Genomic DNA, 25,530 nt, shown 5'->3' on the forward strand with positions numbered 1-25,530 from the left:
ACCATCTGGTCCTTGGCCTCCTCAAAACGTTGCCGTTGGAGGAGCGGAACCTGTGGCCGGAGAAGCTGCCTGACTTGGTCGATATGTACAACAATATCCCGTCTAGCTCAACGAAGTGCACCCCGGCGTATCTGATGAGGGCTCGGCCCGGCCGACTGCCGGTGGACCTGGAAATGGGACTGGAAGCCCCAGAGACACTCCCCTCAACGGCTGAATGGGACACCCGGCGGAGGGTGCAGTACCGACAGATTCAGGAGTATGTGGAGGAAAATCTAAGTCGGAGTCGAGAACAACAGGAGCAGTGCTTCAATCAGAAAGCGTCTGCGGGCCCTTTCCAGCCTGGAGATGTGGTGTTAAAACGGAAGAGAAAGACCCACAAGCTGGATGATCAATGGGAACAAATCCCATACGTCATCCAACCCACAGGATGGGAAGATGGAAAGGCCTACCAGATCAGTCGTGACCAAGGGGGCACTTTGGCCACGGTTTCCCGGGACCATCTGAAAAGGTGCCCACCAGCATTGAGGGCGGCGGCTGAAGTACCAGTTCCTCCACCAGCAGAGAAGGCAAAAGAGGTGATCCACACTGTGATGGGTGACTTCCCAGCAGACTGGCCTACACAGAACGGAGCAGTGATTCTTCCAGTGATACTGTTCCCACAACCTGTGGATGAAGAAGTGAGCCAGAACCAGTGCCAGTGCCCAGGGATGAACCTGTGCCCAGCTCCCCTATGCCCCCGCCTGCCCCACACGATAGCAGGGAGGAGGAACCGATTGTTCCCTCTGCCCCACTGCCTAGCCCCACTGACACCGGACCCCGGAGGTCCACCCGTCCCAACCTAGGTAGGCCCCCACTTAGGTACAGGGAAACCGTTCTTTAAAAGGGGGAGGGGGGAAGAAAACATGTGTGTTAAAGTGTGTTTGAAAAAGTTGTGAAAATGAAGAATTGATTACCGAACAGTCACCTGATTGCACCGTGATTTGGAAACCGGCCGTTGCCGGCACCGTTGTCCCCGTGGGGACCGTTTGAAAAATTTGCATAGGAACTCCTATGGACAAGCCCGTGAACTTGCAGGGCAACCACAAACGTTAAGTGGCTTGTAAATAAAAATGATATGTTGTGCAGCTACCGTTACCGCCTCCGGAGAGGCAGGTTGGAGGGAGGGCCCGCAGTGGAGCAGGCTGGGGCCCAGCCACCACAGGAACCGGTGGCTACCCTCTGGAGGGGAAGGACAGATCCCGCTCGGGTAACTGGTTCAGGACTGGGGTCAAGGGGTGCTGCCTGGGTTTTAGGGGCAGCATCAGGGCCAGTTTACTTGGGTGGGAGAGAGCGGCAGCCGCAACCGTTTAAAATGTTTGCAACGTTTAAGAACCGAACCTCCCGATGTGGGATGATGTCATAACTTGTATTAAGTGTTTACCTTTTTATATATTTACAGAAAATAAAACCGGTGTTGGACGGGCAGCCCGCGGACGGTCTGCATTTTGCTAAGGGGGAATGTGACGCCCTGGGCAAGCCAGGGGTCACAGGTCACAACACCACCACACCCTACACCCCAGTTAGGAACACCAAGGCTAACCTAAAATCCTTGTTGCCTTCCTCCAGGGGCTGATGTCCACACCAGGGGGTGGGCCAGGCGGTTGGCTCCGCCCACCGAGGAGTTCACAGCCCTGGAGGCGGGAGAACCAGGCAGATGAGTTTAGGAGGAGGAAGTAGGAGGAAGTGGTAGAGGAGCTTGAGTGAAGGAGTAAAAAAGAACAGTTAAGAAAGCCTGAAGCTGGTCCGGATGTGTGCCCCGGACTGAGAGACAGCAAGGTCAGCAGACGGCAGTGACTGTCTGCAGGGGTGACTGCTTGGAGGTTGCTGGAAGGACCGTGGACGGGTGGTGGCCCGGCGGTACCGGAGCGGTATACGAAGAGCAGTCAGCACCAGTGGCAGGGGCCTTTCGGATCCCGGCAAGGCTAGGAGTCGCTGTGAATTTGCCAAATCCGTTAGTGAAGGGGACCTCTGGGTCTCCCAACAAGCAAGTCCCGATTGAAGGCAACAGTCCAACCGTTACAGAGAGACACCGCCACTGCCAGGGCACCAGTTTCTCAGGGCCAGCACCTGCGGGCAAAGTAGGGCTCCTCCGGCCCATATCCAAGCCGAGGAGCGGGTTACCGGTGGGAACCCATCGAAACCATCATCATCTTAGGTGCAGGAAAAAGGGACCGTCACCGTCACCTACTGGGGAAAGCAAGTGCAGCCGTCCGTGGGAACCGTCTTTCCAGCCGTGTGTTTTACCGAGAACTGTGTCATCGTCTCAGGCTGAGTGAGTACCACGGTGCCGCAAGGCACAGCGCTGCCCCCGCGTCCCTGCACCCCACCAAGCCCTGCATCACCCACTTCATCACTGGGCCCCGGGACAACTACCCCCCTACCCACGGAGGGGAGAGCCAACAACTTTGCTGCTCCCTGTCATCAATCCCCGGGATCCCCATACAGAGCAGCGGTGGTGTCAACAAATCACCACAACCGTGGGTGGCGTCACGAACAATAAACTATCCCAAATCCCAATCCCCTTTCACTCACGGACGAGGAGCGCTGCTCGAGTCCCCGGGATCCGGCCCATCGCTCGAGCCACCGAGCAGCAGCAGGCCGCAGCAGCCGCGGCAGCCGGACCCGAGCAGAGGGAGAGCGCGGCGTCCCCTCCTCCGCCCGCGACACATGTGTTCCACGTTAACCCCCTGCTCACAAGTTTGGCCATTTATAAAAAGGACTTTGTTTGTAAAATCTGGTGTTAGGTCCGGGTGATGGTGGATCCTCTGGGCCGTGCACCAGACTCCCCCAGTGAGGCAACCTGGAGCTAACCCCTATACAGGGACTGTCCGGTCACCCCACCAGAGGGCCTAGGTACACGGTAGCCGGAGTACTAGCGGGACCGGGATAGCGTCCCTCAGGGAACGGGTAGAACGGAGTCTTTAGAGCCACAGAGTTCTTGGAGACAATTACGGGAGTCCGGTACGGGTGCTGGTTAGGAAGCTCAGACGGGATCCGGGTTAGCTGGATGTGACGGGGAGGCAGCCGGGTGAAGCCGGGGATCACAGACAGGCACAGGCAGACGTAACGGTGGTGGGATTCCCCGCTGACGGACACCGGAGGACCTCTGGGCAAACCCGGATTCAGGAGCCGGTTACGAAGGCAGAGCAGACTCTACGAAAGAGACAGAGTTAGCACAGGCAAGGCACAAGAGGACCTGGACTCCTAGCTTGCAGAACTTGACGAACAGGCGACGCCCTCCAGGCAGGGAGCTCCTAATATCCCTGACCCTAACTGATGCAATATCCTGTTAGGGAGTGCAGGGCCTTTAAGAGGAAGTCAGTGACCGCGCGCGCCCTAATGCACATGCGTGACGCCCGGGTGCCGGAGACCAGAGCAGGGAGCGGTGCCGAGGAGGACGTGTGGCTGGAGGCAGGGGACCCGGGGACAGGAGCGGTGAGTGAGAAACGACGTCGGGACCCGGGGAGCGTGACAGTACCCCCCCCAGGCCCCCCTCCCCGCAACCGGGACAGAAAGGCACGAATCAGAGGAGTACCCACATTCTCCCGGGGTTCCCAGGACCTATCCTCGGGACCATAACCTGCCCAGTCGACCAGGAAGTACTGCCGTCCCCTGACGGTCTTCATGGCCACGATATCTCTTACCGCATAGATGTCATCATCGGCTATGGGAGGAGGAGGACAGGCATCAGAGGAGAAGGGACCGAGGACAACAGGTTTCAGCAAGGACACATGGAAGGAGGTGGGTATCCGCATGGAAGGCGGTAGCTGCAACTTGTAGGACACCTCGTTGATCTTCCTGAGGACCTTGAAGGGACCGATGTACCGCGGACCCAGCTTGTACGAAGGAATCTTGAGTCGGACGTACTTGGAGGCAAGCCAGACCAAGTCCCCAGGAGAGAAGCAAGGAGGATCAAGACGTCTCTTGTCCGCATGTTTCTTCATTCGTGCAGCAGCATGTCCCAGGGAGGTCTTGACTGAGGCCCATATAGCGGAGAAGTCTCTGGCCAGGGCATCTGCTGCAGGTACATCGGAAGCTGGAGAGACTGGTAACGGCACAGAAGGCTGGAGACCATAGACAACATGGAAGGGAGAACTGGAGGTAGATTCGCTGACCTGGTGGTTATGAGAGAATTCAGCCCAAGGAAGGAGCGTGGACCAGTTGTCCTGGTGGACATTGACGTAGTGACGAAGGAAGGTGGTCATGATCTGGTTGACTCGTTCCACTTGTCCGTTTGACTGAGGGTGGTAGGCAGAGGAAAAGTCCAGAGACACCCCCAGGTGTTCACAGAGAACCCTCCAGAAGCGTGAGGTGAATTGGGTTCCTCTGTCGGACGCGATATGGGCAGGAAAGCCATGCAGCCGGAAGATGTGCTGTATGAAGGCGTCCGCAAGCTCTTGAGCAGAGGGCAATCCGGCCATAGGAACAAAATGAGCCATTTTCGAGAATCGGTCCACCAGGCCCAGATGACCGTATGACCGGAGGACAAGGGCAAGTCCGTGACAAAGTCCATGGCTATGTGTTGCCATGGAATGGAAGGAGTCGGCAGAGGGAGAAGAGGACCAAAGGGCAGGTGCTTAGGCGTCTTGTTCCGGGCACAGGAGGAACATGCAGAGACGAAGGCGGTGACATCCGTACGAAGAGACGGCCACCAATAGTGACGGGCGATGACGCCCCAGGTTTTCTTCTGACCGGCGTGTCCGGCCACTTTCGAGGAGTGTCCCCATTGGAGGACCTTGAGTCGGTCGGTCTCCGTGACGTACGTCTTCCCAGGAGGGATCTGTGCCAGGGAGACGGGAGCCACTGGGATGACCTTGCTAGGACAGATGATGGGCTGGCTTGGCTCCTCCTCTTGGTCTACCGGAACAAAGGACCGAGACAGGGCATCTGCCCGTACGTTCTTGTCCGCAGGCCGATAGTGTAGCTGAAAGTCAAACCTGGCGAAGAAGAGAGACCAACGTGCTTGGCGCGGATTCAGCCTTTGAGCGGAGCGTATATACTCCAGGTTTTTGTGGTCAGTATAGATGATCACCGGGTAAACCGCTCCCTCCAGGAGATATCGCCATTCCTCCAACGCCATCTTAACGGCCAGGAGCTCTCGATCACCAATGGTATAATTGCGTTCTGGGGCTGAGAAGATCTTGGAGAAGAAGCTGCAGGTGACCATCTTCCCGGTGGCGGATTTCTGCATAAGTACGGCTCCTGCCCCTGCGGAGGAGGCGTCAACCTCCAGGGTGAATTGGCGGTTCAACTCAAGACGGTGAAGGACGGGAGAAGAAGCAAAGGATCGCTTCAGAAAGCAGAAGGCGGCTTCGGCCTCGGGTGTCCAAGCCTTCGGATTGGCCCCTTCTTGGTCAGGGCGGAGAGCGGAGCAGTTTGGGTCGAGAAGTGAGGGACGAACTGGCGATAGTAGTTAGCAAAACCGAGGAAACGTTGGATGGCTTTTAGTCCCGAAGGAGGAGGCCAGTCGAGGATAGCAGAGACCTTCCCGGGATCCATCTGCAGTCCGGTGTCCGATATTACATAGCCCAAAAAGGGGAGGGATAATTGTTCGAACACACACTTCTCGTGTTTGGCGTATAAGCGATTCTTCCTCAGCCTCTGTAGCACGATTTGCACGTGCTCTCTGTGGGTACGTAGGTCTGGGGAGTAGATTAAGATGTCGTCCAGGTATACGACTACACAGACATAGAGGAGGTCCCTGAACACGTCGTTCACCAGCTCCTGGAAGACTGCCGGAGCATTGCAAAGGCCGAAAGGCATCACGCAATATTCATAGTGCCCGTCCCGGGTGTTGAAGGCGGTCTTCCACTCGTCCCCGGAGCGTATGCGAACCAGGTTGTAAGCCCCATGGAGATCCAATTTGGTGAATATACGGGCTCCCCGGAGCCGATCGAAGAGTTCAGGGATGAGAGGCAGGGGGTATTTGTTTTTCACTGTGATCTGGTTTAGTCCCCGGTAATCGATACAGGGCCGTAGGTCGCCTTCTTTTTTCTTGACGAAGAAGAAGCCCGCACCAGCCGGGGACGAGGACATTCGAATGAACCCCCGTGCCAGGTTCTCGGTGATGTATTCAGACATGGCCCGGGTCTCAGCAGGAGACAAAGGGTATATCCGTCCCCGAGGGGGTGTGGTTCCCGGCAGAAGGTCAATGGCACAGTCGTAGGGTCGATGTGGAGGCAATACCTCCGACTCCTTTTTATCGAACACATCCGCGAAGGACCAATAGGCTGGAGGAAGACCAGGTAAGGAGTCCGGGGCAGGAGGACGACGGACGGGCTGGACTGACTGGAGGCAGTTCTCATGACAAGACGGGCCCCAGCGGATGATTTCTCCAGTACAACAGCTGACCGTAGGTTCATGTACCCGTAACCAGGGTAATCCCAGCAGAAGCGGATGAGACATGCGTGGCAGAACATAGAAGGCGATTTCTTCGGTGTGTAGCGCACCGATACGCAGTTTCACAGGTTTAGTGACGAACAGGACGGGATCAGAGAGGGGTTTCCCATCCACAGAGGCTATCACAAGCAGTGTCTGCAGCGGGGTGACAGGTAACTGGTACTTGTCAACTGTGGCCTGGTGGATGAAGTTACCCGCTGCCCCGGAGTCGAGATATGGCTCTGCCGTGAAGCGGGTTTCTCCTGTTGTCACCTGTACAGTCCATGTCACTGGGTCAGAGAGCTTCCCAGTACCTAGGGTGGCCTCTCCTACCAACCCTAGGCTTTGGAGTTTCCCGGTTTCGCTGGGCAGGCACGCACCTGGTGTGCGCCGTCTCCACAATAGAAGCAGAGACCCTTGGCGGCTCGTTCCGCTCGACGCTGCTCGGAGAACCGTAGCCGGTCCACTTGCATGGACTCCATGGGCTCATGGATGGAGGAGCCAGAGAGCCCGGATGAGGAGAGGATAGGCTTCTGTGGAGAAGCGGAGTGCCTTACATGGCGCCGCTCGCGGGACATTTCCTTAGACCTTTCTTGAAAGCGGAGGTCTATCCGGGTTGCGAGGGCGATCAAGGAGTCTAAGGTGGAGGGGACGTCTCGGCCGGCCAGCTCGTCCTTGATACGACCGGTAAGCCCCTCCCAGAAGGCGGCAGTCAAGGCTTCATTGTTCCACCCCAACTCAGATGCCAGCGTGCGGAACCGGATGGCATACTGACCAACTGTCAAAGTTCCTTGGCGTAGCCTGAGGAGGGATGAGGCGGATGAAGAAGCACGTCCGGGTTCATCGAACGCGGTGCGGAAGGTGTACAGGAAGTCCTGGATGTTGGTGGTTACTGGATCTTCCCTCTCCCACAAGGGGTTCATCCATGCCAGTGCTTCACCCTCCAGATGAGACATGATGAAGGCAACCTCAGCTTGGTCGGAAGCGAAGAGATGTGGGAGCAGTTTGAAGTGCAGCGAGCACTGGTTCAAGAACCCACGGCAGTTCTTGTGGTCCCGGCAAACCGAGGCGGAGAGGCTAGTCTCAGTTGCGAGGTCGCAGAAGTTGTCCCTACGGAAGCCGTGGATGTGGCGGAAGTGGACAGGGACGTGGCTGTGGATTGCAGTGTGTTCAGGCGGGTGTCCACTGACGTCATGAAGGCCAACATACGGGATTTGGTCTCTCGCTGACATACCAGCTCCTGCTGCAATCCGGCCAGTTGGGATGCTAGTGCTTCGGCGGGATCCATGGCCTGTTCGTTCTGTTAGGTCCGGGTGATGGTGGATCTTCTGGGCCGTGCACCAGACTCCCCCAGTGAGGCAACCTGGAGCTAACCCCTATACAGGGACTGTCCGGTCACCCCACCAGAGGGCCTAGGTACACGGTAGCCGGAGTACTAGCGGGACCGGGATAGCGTCCCTCAGGGAACGGGTAGAACGGAGTCTTTAGAGCCACAGAGTTCTTGGAGACAATTACGGGAGTCCGGTACGGGTGCTGGTTAGGAAGCTTAGACGGGATCCGGGTTAGCTGGATGTGACGGGGAGGCAGCCGGGTGAAGCCGGGGATCACAGACAGGCACAGGCAGACGTAACGGTGGTGGGATTCCCCGCTGACGGACACCGGAGGACCTCTGGGCAAACCCGGATTCAGGAGCCGGATACGGAGGCAGAGCAGACTCTACGAAAGAGACAGAGTTAGCACAGGCAAGGCACAAGAGGACCTGGACTCCTAGCTTGCAGAACTTGACGAACAGGCGACGCCCTCCAGGCAGGGAGCTCCTAATATACCTGACCCTGACTGATGCAATATCCTGTTAGGGAGTGCAGGGCCTTTAAGAGGAAGTCAGTGACCGCGCGCGCGCCCTAATGCACATGTGTGACGCCCGGGTGCCGGAGGCCAGAGCAGGGAGCGGTGCCGATGAGGACGTGTGGCTGGAGGCAGGGGACCCGGGGACAGGAGCGGTGAGTGAGAAACGACGTCGGGACCCGGGGAGCGTGACAGCTGGTTTGCTTTCATTATTTTAAGATCCAAATGGGACGGTACTGCACAAAGTACATCAAGATAGACAATGGAGAGCTCACACTTCGAGTTACTGTCACACACACCTAAGGCTACTTTCACACATCAGTTTTCTGCATTCAGGCACAATCCTTTTTTTTCCTGATCCAACGGATCCGGTAAAAAATGTAAAAACCGTATCCACCGGATCCATTTTTTAACGGATCCGTTATGCCGGATACGTAAAAAAACGGATCTGTTGGATCCGTTTTGCATCCATTTTTGCATCCGTTTTGTCTGTTTTTTTTTGCTGGATCCGTTTTTTCAAAACATTGGAGCATGCTCAGTTTACAAAAACGGATCCGGCAGCCGCATCCGATTTTTGCCGCATTACGCCGGCGTCTATAGGCTTCCATTGTAAAACACGCCGTATCGCGCCGGATCCGGCGCGATGCGTTTTTTTTGCCGGACAAAAAAAGTTACAAGATACGTTGCCTTCGGTCGCTGCTTTAATTATTTTTGCCGCATCCGGAAAAAAACGGATGCAATGCAAAGCCATCAGGCACAATCCGGTAACAATACAAATCTATGGGGATAAAACGGATGCGGTGCCGAATCCGTTTTACCCGTTTTTTTCCGGATTGTGCCTGATGGAAAAAACCTGATGTGTGAAAGTAGCCTTACCCCCAATTTTCTGTAGTGTGCCTGGGTGTGGAGATGGGGCCCTCTCCCATGGCTACCATCTCAGCCTACGTTACATTTGGCGTAGTCAGCAGGATGCGAGTCCCTCGCATCAAGAAACGGGAAGGGCCTGAAGTGAGCAGTTCATGTGAGTAAATCCACCAACATGAACTGTTCTGTAGGAAGAAATGGGCTAAAACACCTTCAAGCAATGATCAGGACTAATGAATTACCAGAAACGTTTAGATGCATTTATTGCTGTACAAGAGTATCGCACCAGATACTGAGAGCAAAGGTTCACTTACTTTTGCCACTCACAGATATGTGATAGCGGATCATTTTTCTCATTTAAAAAACATACAGTCTAATAATTTTGAATCTTTTGTTACATTGGATTCATTTTACTTTTAGAAGTTTTAATAAAATCTGTTGAGGTTTTATGCAGAAATGTGGAGAATTCTCAGGGGTTTACAAACTTTAAACTCCACTGTCAGTATAAAAAGATATGCATATATAGTAATAAGATGATAAAAACTGAAATAAACTGAATAAAGTAAAAACCAGCCGAGATCTTACAGACACTGCCTATACTGCCCCCTTGTGGTGCGTTCTCTCCATACAGAAACCTAAACATTTCTGTGACAATTTATCAGCTGAAAAACTAATAAAATCTAGAGCGGAATAAAAAAAAAATCTTACCAGTTTTTGTTCCAGGTATGAGCAAATGCTGTTATCAGTATCAGCTGGATGATAACAAAAGAGAAGCCTCCGCAAACACCTACATAATGCCATACTACAAAGACAAATGCCAAAAGTCATTTATGCAATGTACCCAATCAACCCCTCTTTAAAACATTTTAAGGGACATTTAACAATCTATCTATCTATCCATCTATCTATCTATCTATCTATCTATCTATCTATCTATCCATCTATCCATCTATCCCTCTATCTATCCCTCAATCGCTGTACATAAAAGTTTTTGTTTCACGGCTATCATTCCTCTATCATTGTCTAGAGACGCTAACAACATCTTTTTTTAAATGTACTTGTAATTTATCAAAGAAGTCAGAAGTATCTATATATATAATTGCCTTATTCTGTCTGTCTGTCTGTCTGTCTGTCTGTCATGCTCCAAAATTGTGTCCTTACGGTGACACAAAGCTGATTGGCGGCTGGGCTCGCCATGGCCCCGCCCCCCCACACGGATTGGCCGCTCGCCCAGGCTGCGCCCCCACACGGATTGGCCAGCCGCTCGCCCAGGCTCCGCCGCCCCCACAGGTTGGCCTCTCGCCCCGGCACCCTGCAGGCATTGGCAATTCGGCCACGCCCCGCCCCCTCACGCAATGCACGCTAGCTCTGGCCCCGCCCCCCTCCCCCCGCGCATTCCCCGAACTGACACGGCTGTCACGGAGCCACGACTCCCAGGTGAGTACTGTACTCCCCCCCCCTTCGGGAGCCCACATCAGCGTACGCCGCCAACCCAGCCGACACTTACCCTCGCATTGCTGGCTTTGCCGCCGTATGCTGGTGTGGGCTCCCGTGCGAGCGGGGGACGGGATACGTTGGTAACCATGCTAGCATAGTTACCAGCTGGTAACCATGCTAGCATGGTTACAAGCGCATCAAGGTCCTGCAGCGGCGGAAGATCCACACGCACACACATAACAGCACACACACACACATACACACACATCAGATCACACTCACTCTCACACACACCTCACACACACATCACATCGCATCCACACACTCACAGCATCCGGCGATATCGCTTGCTTCTCGGCCTCGATACTGTGCTGTTGTGACCTTCCAGGACCTGACGGAGGATCACATGGCCAGAAGCATGTGGTATCTCCGGATGTTGTGAGTGTGAGCGCGTATGTGTGATTTCGTCAGTGTCTGTGTGTGTGTGTATGCGATCGGGTGTGTGTGAGTGTATGCGATCGGGTGTGTGTGAGTGTATGCGATCGGTTGTGTGTGTGAGTGTATGCGATCGGTTGTGTGTGTGAGTGTATGCGATCGGGTGTGTGTGAGTGTCGGCAGAGGAGCACGGCGTGCTGGAGGAGGCTGGGAGCAGAGAGGCTGATCTTGGGGAAGGCTGGGAGGGGGAGGCTGATGCTGGGGGAGACTGGGAGGGGAAGGCTGATGCTGAAGGAGGCTGGGAGGAGAGAGGCTGATCCTGGGGAAGGCTGGGAAGGGGAGGCTGATGCTGAGGGAGGCTGGAAGGAGAGAGGCTGATGCTGGGGGAGGCTGGAAGGAGAGAGGCTGAGGCTGGGAGGAGAGAGGCTGATGCCGGGGAAGGCTGATGCTGAGGGAGGCTGGGAGGGGAAAGCTGATGCTGGGGAAGGCTGGGAGGACGGAGGCTGGGAGGAGAGAGGCTGATCCTGGGGAAGGCTGGGAGAGGGAGGCTGATGCTGGGGGAGGCTGGAAGGAGAGAGGGTGATGCTGGGGGAGGCTGGAAGGAGAGAGGCTGATGCTGGGGGAGGCTGATGCTGGGGGAGGCTGGGAGGACGGAGGCTGGGAGGAGAGAGGCTGATCCTGGGGAAGGCTGGGAGAGGGAGGCTGATGCTGGGGGAGGCTGGAAGGAGAGAGGCTGATGCTGGGGGAGGCTGGAAGGAGAGAGGCTGATGCTGGGGGAGGCTGATGCTGGGGGAGGCTGGGAAGAGAGAGAGGCTGGGAGGAGAGAGGCTGATGCTGGGGAAGGCTGGGAGGAGAGAGGCTGATGCTGAGGACAGAGAGGAGAGGCTGATGCTGGGAGGAGAGAGGCTGATGCTGGGATGAGAGAGGCTGATCCTGGGGAAGGCTGGGAGGGGGAGGCTGAGAGAAGAGAGGCTGATGCTGAGGGAGGCTGAGGCTGGGGTAGGCTGGGAGGAGAGAGGCTGATGCTAGGGACAGAAAAGGCTGATGCTGGGAGGAGAGAGGCTGATGCTGTGAGGAGACAGGCTGATGCTGGGAGGAGAGAGGCTGATGCTGGGAGGAGAGAGGCTGATGCTGTGTGCAGAGAGGCTGATGCTGCGGGCAGAGAGGCTGATGCTGTGGGCAGAGAGGCTGATGCTGGTGCAGCATGGGGGATGGAGCACGATGGGGGGTGCGCAGCATGGGGGATGGAGCACGATGGGGAGTGCGCAGCATGGGGGATGGAGCACGTTTGGGAGTGCGCAGCATGGCGGATGGACCACGTTTGGGAGTGCGCAGCATGGAGGATGGAGCACGTTTGAAAGTGCGCAGCATGGCGGATGGACCACGTTTGGGAGTGCGCAGCATGGAGGATGGAGCACGTTTGGGAGTGCGCAGCATGGCGGATGGAGCACGTTTGGGAGTGAGCAGCATGGTGGATGGAGCACGTTTGGGAGTGCGCAGCATGGCGGATGGAGCACGTTTGGGAGTGCGCAGCATGGCGGATGGAGCACGTTTGGGAGTGCGCAGCATGGCGGGTGGAGCACGTTTGGGAGTGCGCAGCATGGCGGATGGAGCACGTTTGGGAGTGCGCAGCATGGCAGATGGAGCATGATGGGGGGTGCGCAGCATGGCGGATGGAGCACGTTTGGGAGTGCGCAGCATGGCGGATGGAGCACGTTTGGGAGTGTGCAGCATGGCGGATAGAGCACGATGGGGAGTGCGCAGCATGGCGGATGGAGCACGTTTGGGAGTGCGCAGCATGGGGGATGCAGCACGATGGGGAGTGCGCAGTATGGTGGATGGAGCACGTTTGGGAGTGCGCAGCATGGCGGATGGACCACGTTTGGGAGTGCGCAGCATGGCGGATGGAGCACGTTTGGGAATGCGCAGCATGAGGGATGCAGCACGATGGGGAGTGCGCTGCATGGGGGATGGAGCACGATGGGGGGTGCGCAGCATGGGGGATGGAGCACGTTTGGGAGTGCGCAGCATGGCGGATAGAGCACGATGGGGAGTGCGCAGCATGGCGGATGGAGCACGTTTGGGAGTGCGCAGCATGGGGGATGCAGCACGATGGGGAGTGCGCAGTATGGCGGATGGAGTACGTTTGGGAGTGCGCAGCATGGCGGATGGACCACGTTTGGGAGTGCGCAGCATGGCGGATGGAGCACGTTTGGGAGTGCGCAGCATGGACGATGCAGCACGATGGGGAGTGCGCTGCATGGGGGATGGAGCACGATGGGGGGTGCGCAGCATGGCGGATGGAGCACGATGGGAGGTGCACACCTCCCCCCAACACACACACACACACGCGCACTGCACAACACACACACACTGGGAACCACAAACAACGCCCTACACAGACACCCACACACACAGACAACGCTGCACACACACAACACCCAACACACAAACACCGCAGCACACACAAATATACGCACATACCACACAACACACACATTGCTCAAAACATACCTCCCCCAAAACACACCACACACACACAAACCGCACAACACACACACACACAACGCTACAGACACACAGCGCTCCACAAACAACGCAACACACGCAACACACATACAACACCGCTCTCACCCCCCGCCACACCCAGAACATGTACAGCGCCCTACACAAACACTTGGTAACTACACACAACAACATCTATATATATATATATATATATATATAACAAAAATCATACATGAACTACACAATACGTAAATTCTAGAATACCCGATGCGTAGAATCGGGCCACCTTCTAGTCTTCTATAAACAACGTGTGTAAATATTTTGTCCCCATTTCTGTCAAAGAAAACCTGTCATCTGAAACATGGGCCATATGGGCCACTGAGGAACTGCCTACACGACTAGCGTACAGTGTGGCTGGGTCCCCGGCAACTAGTAAAAGCATGTGTTTCAGAGTGATATACAGTATATACCTGGCTGTAATCATACCGCCCATGGCTGGTACATGCTGCCCATGGTTTAGGCCGTATGTACCAGCTGACAGGTTCCCTTTAAATACAAAAAACAATCCCAATACTATTGGTTACCCCGAAGGGTCAATTAGAGGTTTGTGGATTTTTGGTAATGCATACAATACTGCTGTAGTGAAATTTTCAGTTAAGAGATGATCCGTCCTTCTTAGCTTCATCCAAGAAAGTCTTTAATTTTCAAATCCTGGCAAATTTTGGATCATGAGTTCCTTTGTGATTTCTGCATCATGTAATTGTTCTTTTATTTTAACAATTTATGCCACTGTGTCCATGATGAGAACGACAGCATCACCCTTGATCGCAAATCTTATGGTGATGCCGCAATCAAGACCAAGTTCAGACTTGCACACCTATCGTCATGTTAGGGTGTTTTAATGATTTTAACGATTTCTCAGTTTTAGGACACATTCACACATTCAGCATTTAGTGAGTTTTTACCTCAGTATTAAGGCCACGTGCACATGTTGAGTATTTGGTGACTTTTTTACCTCAGTATGTGTAAGCCAAAACCAGGAGTGGGTAATAAATACAGAAGTGGTGACGTGTTTCTATTATACTTTCCTTTTATTGTTCCACTCCTGGTTCTGGCTACAAATACTGAGGTAAAAAACTCACCAAAAACTGAACGTGTGAATGTGGACTAATTTTATAACTTCACACACAGACGTCATAAAAGCATCAATAACTTGGACATTAATTTGTGAGGTAAATTTTTTCTTGGAAAGTGTTACTTGTTGTAAACTCTAATCGTGGTTTATAGACTAAATTATTACTTGAGAACCAATGTTTTAATTTAACAGAACTAAAATAAATTTGTAAATCAATTTCTAGGTTAAACTAGTTCACATATCTACTAGGACTGAATAATTATCCTCTTCTAAGAATGTAAACTTGTGGTTGCATTAGACTGTTCAACCTCGTCAGACTAGAGCAGAAAAGAAGCCGCCGCTCTGTTGACGTAACATCAGCGAAAGCCACAGAAACGCTGGCAGGAGCGGTCTGTGCCGGTGGAAAATGGCATCGGGCACAACAGGCTACGTAGTTGACAACTACCTGCCTATTAGTACTTAGGCACATTGCGAAAAAAATTGAATAGTCCCTGACATCCCTTATAATTATATTACTTAAGTTTTTATTGAAATATACAGCATTCTTCTTAATCACAACTGCAGCCAGGAGGAATTTGGTCTGTGGTCTTCATTGTAGTGATCAGTTAAGGTCCCAGTGTTTGGACATGCAACAATCAGGACTGCATGTTCTATCTTGTGGACAGGTGATAAATGTCATCTATGGAAAATGGCATTTGAAGGGGTGAACTAGGATTATAGCATCTAACTACAACCGCTCTGTTTTACTTGGGTCTGAAGTTGGTTACACCTTTTTTATTTTCAAACCTTGTGCAATAAGACTTAGGTTGTGCATATACTTGTTGTGCTCTATGTACAGAAATATGAATATACACAGTCAGCTACCATCCATTATGTCATATCAGGTTTTCATCTCTTACCTCGTATAAAATAATCATTTGGGATAAAGAAAGCAGCGACACACATTCCAATTAAAATCAGGAACTTCAGACACCAAAACCTACAAATCATAATAGAAATGTAATTACAATTATGTCCACAATGTAATATTATGGATACCATTGCTTCCTTAAATTAAAGGGGTATTTCCAAAATAATAGATTATATATATATCATGGCAGATCACTCACTGATCTCTGAGAGTCTGATTGCTGAGACCCTAAGCAATCATGAGATCAGGGCCCTGGAACCCAGGATACAGGATCTGCATCCTCATCTAGAATGAAGCAGAAGTGTGTATGCTCAAATCCGCTACTTAGTATCTAGGTGACTGCCAGAAATAGCCAAGTGCTGTGCTGAGCATAACATAATATTTTCGGAAAAATCTTTTTACCTAGATCAGTTATGGCGAACCTATGGCACGCATATCAAAGTGGGCACGCGGAGCCTTCTCTGTTGGCACGTACGCCATCAGTTTGCTGTACGTGTTTAACATTGAATATAGGAGAAGCTTTCTATTTGTTCTATATGTAGTTAGCTGGGTTTTGGTACTGTATCTATGTAGTAAGAGTGATTTTGCTCCCATATCTATATATTAAGCTCAACTATGGTACTATATTTAAGCAGTAAGCCTAGTTCTGGTACTATCTATATGCAGTAAGCTTGTTCTGTTCCCGAATTTATGTAGGAGGTTTGGTTCTGTTTCTGTTTCTATGTAGAAGACTGAGTAAGTGCAATTTTGTTCCTGTATTCATACACTAAGCTTGGTTCTGTTCATGTATCTATGTAGTAAGCTCGGTTCTGCTCCCATATCTCTGTAGTAAGCTCGGTTTTGCGCCTATATCTCTTTAGTAAGCTCGGTTCTGCTTTCATATTTCTGCAGTAAGTTCGGTTCTGCTCCCTTATCTCTGTAGTATACTCGGGGTCTGCTCCAATATCTCTATAGTAAGCTTGGTTCTGCTCCTATATTTCTGCAGTAAGCTCGGTTCTGCCCCCTTATCTCTGTGGTAAACTCGATTTTGCTCCCATATCTCTGCAGTAAGCATGCTCGGTTCTGCTCTCATCTCTATAGTAAGCTCGGTTCTGCTCTCATATTTCTGCAGTAAGCTCGGTTCTGCCCCCTTATCTCTGTTGTAAGCTAGGTTCTGCACCCTTATCTCTGTAGTAAGTTCGGTTCTGGTCCCTTATCTCTGTAGTAAGCTCGGTCCTGCACCCATATCTCTGCAGTAAGCTCGGTTAAGCTCCCATATCTCTGCAGTAAGCATGCTCGGTTCTGCTCTCATCTCTATAGTAAGCTCGGTTCTGCTCTCATATTTCTGCAGTAAGCTCGGTTCTGCCCCCTTAACTCTGTTGTAAGCTAGGTTCTGCACCCTTATCTCTGTAGTAAGTTCGGTTCTGGTCCCTTATCTCTGTAGTAAGCTCGGTCCTGCACCCATATCTCTGCAGTAAGCTCGGTTAAGCTCCCATATCTCTGTACTATGCTTGGTTCTGCTCCCATATCTCTATAGTAAGCTCGGTTCTACTCTCATATTTCTGCAGAAAGCTCAGTTCTGCCCCCTTATCTCTGTGTTAAGCTCGGTTTTGCTCCCATATCTTTGTAGTAAGCTCGGTTCTGCTCCCATATCTCTGTAGTAAGCTTGGTTTTGCTCCCCTATTTCTGTAGTAAGATTGGTTCTGCTCCCTTATTTCTGTAGTAAACAAGGTTCTGCTCCCTTATCTCTGTAGTAAGCTCGGTTCTGCACCCATATCTCTGTAGTAAACTCGTTCTGCACCCTTATGTCTGTAGTAAGCTCAGTTCTGCTCCCATATCTCTGTAGTAAGCTCAGTTCTGATCTCGTATCTCTGTAGTAAGCTCGGTTCTGCACCCTTACATTTGTAGTAAGCTTCTTGTAATTCCCATATCTTTGTAATAAGCTCGGTTCTGATCTTGTATCTCTGTAGTAAGCTCTGTTCTAGTCCTGTATCTCTGTAGTAAGTTTGGCTCTGCTCCCATATCGCTGTAGTAAGCTCGGTTCTGCACCTTTATCTCTGTAGGAAGCTCCTTGCAGTTCCCATATCTATGTAGTCATCTTGGTTCTATTCTCGTATTTATGTACTCAGTAAGCGCAGTTCTGTTCACATATATATGCACCAGCCTGTTCATAAGGGCTCTTCTCCACTTGCGATTTCTATGTGCGAGTGCGATCCGATAGAAAATCGGATCGCACTCACACCAGTGTTAATCAATGAGGCCGTGTCCTCTTGCTAAATGTTTTACGGCGTCTCGTGCTCTCGGTGAAATCGCAGCATGCTGCGATTTCACCGAGTCTCAGATCTCGCACCCCTATGCATTCCTATGGGAGCGAAAAAAAAAAATAAGAATCTGGGTGGCATGCACATGTCATATAGATGGCATACGCATGTCACATGGATCCTTGACACTTGCATACCGCGTCAGACTGGCTACCGGAGGAATCTCCAGTAATACCAGGCCTGGCCGTGGTTACATGCACTGAACTCCGGAGCGTCACCTGAGCTCCAGAGTGCAGCCTGAACAGCGAGCGCCAAGTTATTGATTCCCCGGCGATTGCTGTTCAGTTCAGCACAGCTGCAGACAGACCGGGCTGATTTCTGGAGCTCAGGTGACAGCTCCGGAGTTCAGTGCAGCTAACCACGGCCAGGCCTTGCATTATTGGAAATTCCTCAAGTAGTCAGTTCACCGCTGCTTGCATAAACACTCACATAGCACTCGCATGACACTCGCATGACATACGGATCCTATGTGAGGAAAAAAAACCACACACCGTACGCAGACCACACGCAGATCATACACAGGACACTCGACTCACATTTTTAGCCGAGTGTCGCTGTGAATTTGTAAACGCAAGTGGAAAAGAGCCCTAAAGCCTGTTATCTCTGCTGCTTTAATGCAGCAGCCAGAGATGAACAGGCCAAAGATGGGCTACCGCAACTCGAGGGCCACTGTTTTGTGATTACCCCCAGGCTAAATTGTACCAGCCAGCCCCAGCATGTGCTGCTATTAAAGAAAATGATTATTCATTGCTCCCCATGCCCGTAATGCCGAGCATGTGGAGCAGCGACTATGCCGGCAGCGCACAGTGGTGTAATTGGGTGTGCATGACAGTGACATCATGTGCTCTGCCGCTTATTTGCTGAAGTCAGTTGCTGGCATGACAGCATTGGAGGTGGACATCGGGCAGCAGAGGGAAGGCGAATATAATTTTTTTTTAATTTTTCATTTTACTGTGTGCGGCGTGATGGGGATCACATGTACCAGGATGCAGCTTAGATGGGGACATCTATACCAGGAAGGGGCTTAGATTTGGATATCTATACCAGGATGGGGCTATGATGTTGACAACTATGCCAGGATGAGGTGATGATGGGGACATCTATACAAGGATGGGGCCATGATGGGGACATCAGTGACAGGATTGGGCTATGATGTGGACATCTATACTAGGATGGGGCCATGATGGGGACAACTATACCAGGATGGGGCCATGATGGGGACATCAGTAACAGGAATGGGCTATGATGTGGACATCTATACAAGGATGGGACCATGATGGGGAAATCAATAACAGGATTGGGCTATGATGGGGACATCTATACCAGGATGGGGCCATGATGGGGACATCTATACCAGGATGGGGCCATGATGGGGACATCTATACCAGGATGGGGCCATGATGGGGACATCTATACCAGCATGGGGCCATGATGGGGACATCTATACCAGGATGTCACTGTTTCCATATTTGAATTACGTAAAACCTGACATCAGAAACAGACTAACAGATGATCTGAGTGATGAATGTGTTGCTCTCAAACTTACAAAGTAAGAGCCAAGATTAGATAAGTTCTCAGCATGCATGCAATGCAAAAATCACATTACTTGTTCAAAAGCATGCCAGATTCTTTTAAAGTTTCATTATTCAGCTTTAATTGCCTTATTGGCACTTTGCGATAAATAATTGAGGTTCGGGTTGCAGTTTGGGCACTCTGTCTCAGAAAGGTTCCCCATCACTGACCTACATTATTTAGCTTTTACTGTTTTGATAAATAAATATGCAGAACTATATGCAAGAACAGAACAACAAAATGTGTATATCAATTACATCCCATGGAGTCTAAAAATCAGTGGTGATATGATATAATAGTGCACTTTACCCATTGTGGACCATGGCTCTGAACTCCTGAGTAGACTTCACATTGACAAAGAACACAGACTGGATGAAGTAGAAAGATGCGGTGCCAAAGCAGACTCTGTAGACGGCCGTGTACCCAACAAGAATGTCACAGTCATTACCACCAGGCAAATGTTTGCACAGGAGAGAAATCCAAGGCACCTGTAGTTCCAAACATACAATACGTAAATCAAATGTGGTCCAAGAAGACAAACAAAATGCAGAATAACAAAATAACGTGAAATTGATTGAAAGTAGTTGTCACAAACCACCGGGGGGGTCACTCAGAAATCCCCCGCGCTGGCTACCAGTACGTCACAATCGGGGGGTAACAAGAGGGGGTCACCCCTCCTTTATACCTCCCGACCGACAGACAGAGCACGTGACGCGCTCTCTAGCGCCCCTCTTATAGTCAGGCCAATTATGGAATTGCCCGACCATAAGCAAGGAGGCCGCTATACTACTTATGCCGATTATTGAAGGGTCCCCGGTGAGAGTAAGGTATATATTCCCCCGACCTCCGCGGGCGGAATATATAAAATCTCCCCGAATCTCACTGGCCTCCCCACAATAATCCTTGGCACAATTCGCTGCCACCAACCGATTTACGGTAACTATTAGCCGAACACACAGACGTGGGATTCAAGATCGAGATAACAGAACAGCCCAAGATTAATTATATAATTTAATCAGCCTAAAGCACACTAGAAACTACAATATATACAATAGGGAATCTACAGAATATACATATGTCAGAGTACAGTTACAATCAAAGCATGGGTTACAAACAGGCATACACAGTTCCAGCAGTTACCTTGTTGCGTCTGGCCACAGGGGGGCGCTGTAGACCAGGTTTCCAGGAACTCCCACAGATGTTTCCTACACGTGACCCCCAGCGAAAGAACACTGGAAAATGGCCGAAGTAGGGTTATCAACCTGGGCCAATCCAGGTCCCCTCCTACCTTCGTGACCTCACAGGGAGCACTGCTCCACCCCTGGCTTGAGTTATGGACAATATCCCAACATGGAATATGGGCCATAACTTTGCCTGGGAGCGTCGTAGGCGGACGCCAATGCTCTCATTGTGACAGTTATGAATTTAGCTACAGAACGAGGGGACTCATGACCTGTCTGCCAGTTCCCCATTGGCTGATATCACGCCTGGGGCATTTCCCAATGTCCTGCTCCCATAAAAAGGGTGTGCCGGCATCGTCCGCATGCGGAGACACCATTTTTATGGTTGCCATATTTATCGGAAATATGGCTTGCGAGATATGAACCATTTTTTACTGGAGTCGTTCTGTCTGGCTACTTCCAGAGCCTTGCTAATTAGATAGCAGCTCCTACTACAGGGTGACGGCAGGGAGTCATCCTGTGTCCATTGTTCCTAAGCCACCTAATTTCCATATCACAGGACATGGCCATGGAGGTGTAAGTGGAACACTGAGAACAAGAAGGGAGGGGGCACTGCCAGGGAGTGATGAGGGATTATGACTGGAGTCATAATTCATCTTCATATCCCGGGATTTGCCTCACACCTCCCCCCTTTTGAGGGCGCTAGGGGGCAGCACACTCCGGTGTTCCCCTGTGCGCCCGTCCGCGACCTCTCCTTGTCGGGACAGCCCGTCTGCGTTACCGTGGTCACGGCCCCTTTTGTGGCGAATGGTGAAGTTGTATTGCTGGAGCGCAAGGCTCCATCGCAACAATCGCCCATTCGTCCCAGAGACGGTGTGCAACCAGCTGAGGGGATTGTGGTCCGTCTCCACGATGAAGTGGCGCCCGTATAGATAGGGTTGCAGACGCTGCAGGGCCCACACTATGGCCAGGCACTCCCTCTCCATCGTGGAATAGGCAACTTCCCTTGGTAACAGCTTCCTGCTCAGGTACAAGACTGGGTGCTCTTGGCTCGCAGAGTCCACCTGGCTCAGCACCGCACCGAGGCCGAAGTCACTGGCGTCGGTCTGTACTACAAACGGCCGCGTGAAGTCGGCTGCCTGTAGCACGGGCGGGCTGGACAGGGCGTCCTTTAGGGCCCGGAAGGCTGTCTCGCAGTCCATTGTCCAATCGACTGCAGAGGGCAGCTTCTTCTTGGTGAGGTCCGTCAAGGGCTTTGCCAGGCTACTATAGCATGGAACAAACCTCCTATAGTACCCAGCGGTCCCCAAGAAGGACATCACCTGCTTTTTGGTCCTGGGGGTGGGCCAGGATGCGATGGCTTCCACTTTCTCAGGCTCGGGCTTCAGTGTTCTCCCACCTACCCGGTGACCGAGGTACTGGACCTCGCTCATGGCCAGCTGACACTTTCCCGGCTTGATGGTCAAACCTGCCCGGTGGATCCGCCTGAGCACCTGTGCTAGATGCTCTAGGTGGTCCTCCCAGGTGGGACTGAAGACGGCAATGTCATCCAGGTACGCGGCCGCGTACCCTTCAAGTCCCTTGAGCAGGGTGTTGACCATCCGCTGGAAAGTGGCAGGGGCATTCCTCATCCCGAATGGCATCACCGTGGACTCGTACAGTCCAAATGGGGTAATAAAGGCAGAGCGTTCCCTGGCCTTGCGAGTCAGGGGGATCTGCCAATATCCCCGGCTCAGATCCATGATGGTCAGGTACTGAGCCCCGGCCAACTGATCGAGCAGGTCATCGATGCGTGGCATTGGGTACGCATCGGCGACCGTGACCGCATTGAGCCCCCTGTAGTCCACGCAGAACCGAGTGGTTCGGTCCTTCTTAGGGACGAGGACTACAGGCGAGGCCCAAGCGCTGTTGGATGCCTGGATCACCCCCAGCTTCAGCATCTCGTCAATCTCCTGGCGCATGTGTTGCTGCACCTCCAGGGAGACCCGATATGCTGAACGCCGGATCGGGGGATGATCCCCAGTGTCCACGTGATGGACAGCCAAGTCAGTCCTTCCGGGCTGGTTGGTAAACAACCCCCGGAAGGGGAGGAGGGTGGCCCACAGCTGGGACCGTTGGTCTTCCAAGAGCTGGTGGCCAACCTCCACATCCTCAATGGATCCGCCTGCCCTAACCTGGGCTAGCATATCCAAGAGGGTTTCCGCTTCTCCCTCCTCGGGCAGGTTGCACACGGGGAGCGCACATGCCTCCCGCTCATGATGTGCCTTCATCATGTTCACATGGAAGGGCTTCCGCCTTCCACGGGCAGGGTCCAGGGTGACCAGGTACGTTACAGGGTTGAGCTGCTGGTACACGAGGTATGGGCCTTCCCAGGCTGCCTGAAGCTTGTCCTGTGGTACGGGGACCAGTACCCACACCTTTTGACCCACTTGGTAGGTCCTCTCACAAGCGTTCTGGTCGTACCAACGCTTCTGATCGGCCTGGGCTTGAGCCATATTGTCGTGTACCAGTTGCGTCAAGGCCTGCATTTTGTCCCGGAAGCGCATGACATACTCGATAACCGACACTCCAGGGGTGGCCAAATCCCCTTCCCAAGCCTCTTTCACCAGAGCCAGGGGGCCCCGCACACGTCGCCCGTACAGGAGCTCAAACGGTGAGAATCCTGTTGAGGCCTGTGGAACCTCCCGGTAAGCAAATAACAGGTGTGGGAGATACCGCTCCCAGTCACGCCCATGGGAGTCGACCAACATCTTAAGCCTCTGCTTTAAGGTGCCATTGAACCGCTCGCACAGGCCATTAGTCTGTGGATGGTACGGGCTGGCCACCAGATGTCGCACCTGGACTTGCTTACAGAGGGCCTCCATCAGCTGGGACATGAATTGGGTCCCCCGGTCAGTGAGCATTTCCTGGGGAAAACCCACTCGGGAGAAAATCTCCAGCAATGCGGTGGCCACCTTGTCAGCCCGAATGGACGACAAGGCCACTGCTTCTGGGTACCGGGTGGCATAGTCCACTACCGTCAGTATGAAGCGTTTCCCGGAGCTGCTGGGGATGGCCAGCGGGCCGACCAGATCCACAGCCACCCTCCTGAAAGGCTCATCGATGATTGGCAGAGATACCAGTGGGGCTTTGGGGCGTGGCCCCGCCTTCCCCACTCTCTGACAGGTTTCACACGAACGGCAGTAGGCAGCCACATCGGCCCCCATTTTTGGCCAGTAGAAATGCTGGTTTAACCTGGCCTTGGTCTTAGCGATCCCTAGGTGTCCGGCCATCGGAATCTCATGTGCGATCCGCAACAACTCCGTCCGGAACGGATAGGGTACCACCAACTGTCGGTCCCTGGGCCACGCCTCCGGTGAACCCTGCTGGACCGTGGCCCGGTACAGCCGTCCTTGGTCCCAGACCACTCGCTCCGGGTCCGAGTCCGAGGGAGGCTGTGCCGCCTGCTCCTTAAGAGCTTTCAGGCTGTCGTCAGCTTCTAACGCTGCCTGAAACCCCTGACTAGATGTGGCCAGAATCGACGAGACTGTCACATCTTCAGTCAGTACCCCGGGACCTGTGTCCTGGCCTCCACCTGACTCGGCTGCCACTTGGTCAGAAGGGGAAGAGCTATCGGACCTCCGGGAGGCCCCTTGGCTTCCAGCACTCCCACTGCGGGTGACAGCGGCCACAGCCGCTGCGACCGTGGGTCGTGCCTGCTCCTCCTCCGTTCCTGACCAAGTCGCCGGTTCAGGCAGACCTACCTGGCTTCCTGACACCCCGGTTGTGGGGGAACCATGCACCGAGATCTTACCTGGGAGCACTTCCGCTCCTGGACCGGCCCCAATCTCACCTGCCTGTTCCCCTCCTGCAGCAACAGAACCCCGCTGTGAAATCTCTGGGGACCCCACATTTGCTGTGGTAGCCCCCACCCCACACACTGGTCCTCCCCCTGCAGCACCCTGCTCTCTGCTTATCCCTGCAGAGGGCAACAGATCCCAGCTCACAGGCTGGTTACTTGTAGAGGCATTGTCACACCTTTCTCTGACCCCCTCCCCTGTCACAGCTGCAGCTGAGTGTGTGTCTATGGTGTCTATGCAAGCAGAAATATCAGAGTTCACTCCCTCCTCCCTTACATCATTCATAGATAACACATTAACATTGTTAGGAGTCATGTCAGTACGGGCTGAAGGTTCAGCCCTTGGGGGGGGCCCAAACTGGGAGGTTATCTGCCCCAAATCTGTCCCAAGTAGCACGTTTGCAGGGATCCGATCAGTTACCCCCACCTCCCTCACCCCCCGCCCTGCGCCCCAGTCCACATAAATGTCAGCAACAGGCAGCGCCGGGTCAGTGCCTCCAATCCCGGAGACAGCGAGGGTTTTTCCAGGGATCAAGTCTTGGGGGGACACCATCTCAGGCCGCACCAGAGTCACCTCCGAGGCGCTGTCTCGCAGTCCTATGGTCACAGACCGGCCGACGGTGACAGGTTGGAAGCTGTCCAGGGACCTACCACCACCCCCACCCACACAATACACCTTGGGCGGCCCTTGGGACGGGGACGGAGCCGGGGCCTTGGGACGCTGAGGGCACATGGCCTTGAAGTGTCCAGGTAGGTTGCACTGGTGGCACCGTCTTGGTTCCGCCACGGGCCTGGAGAGGGGAGTTGAGGGGGACACCCCCTGCAGTCTAGGGGCAGGTGGGGCAGTCGCAGAATTCATCTTACCCCCTCTCCAGGTGCTGCTGGTGGCCGCTCTCCTGGCCTCAGGGGCCCGGTTGTTGGTGTAGTCATCGGCAAGGGCAGCTGTAGCCGTGGACCCCTTTGGCTTCTGGTCTCGGATGAACTGGCGGAGATCCTCAGGGCAGTTCCACAAGAGTTGCTCCGTGATGAACAAGTCCAGGATCTCCGGTCCGGTGGAAAGCTGCAGGCCTTGGGTCCAGTGGTCGGCA

General features: G+C 53.1%; 1 protein-coding gene across 1 annotated transcript in view; it reads right to left on the reverse strand.

Moving 5' to 3' along the window:
- Positions 1–25,530, reverse strand: part of SERINC4 (serine incorporator 4) — a 117,565-nt gene that overhangs the window by 76,435 nt on the left and 15,600 nt on the right. The window contains exons 4-6 of the mRNA XM_075343721.1: positions 19,733–19,911; positions 15,541–15,620; positions 9,835–9,928 (exon numbers count right to left, since the gene is read on the reverse strand). Of these exons, the coding sequence (XP_075199836.1) occupies positions 9,835–9,928; positions 15,541–15,620; positions 19,733–19,911 (353 nt within the window). The remainder of the gene's footprint in view (positions 1–9,834; positions 9,929–15,540; positions 15,621–19,732; positions 19,912–25,530) is intronic.

Source organism: Anomaloglossus baeobatrachus, chromosome 4, assembly GCF_048569485.1.
Source record: "Anomaloglossus baeobatrachus isolate aAnoBae1 chromosome 4, aAnoBae1.hap1, whole genome shotgun sequence".
Classification (NCBI taxonomy): Eukaryota; Metazoa; Chordata; class Amphibia; order Anura; family Aromobatidae; genus Anomaloglossus; species Anomaloglossus baeobatrachus.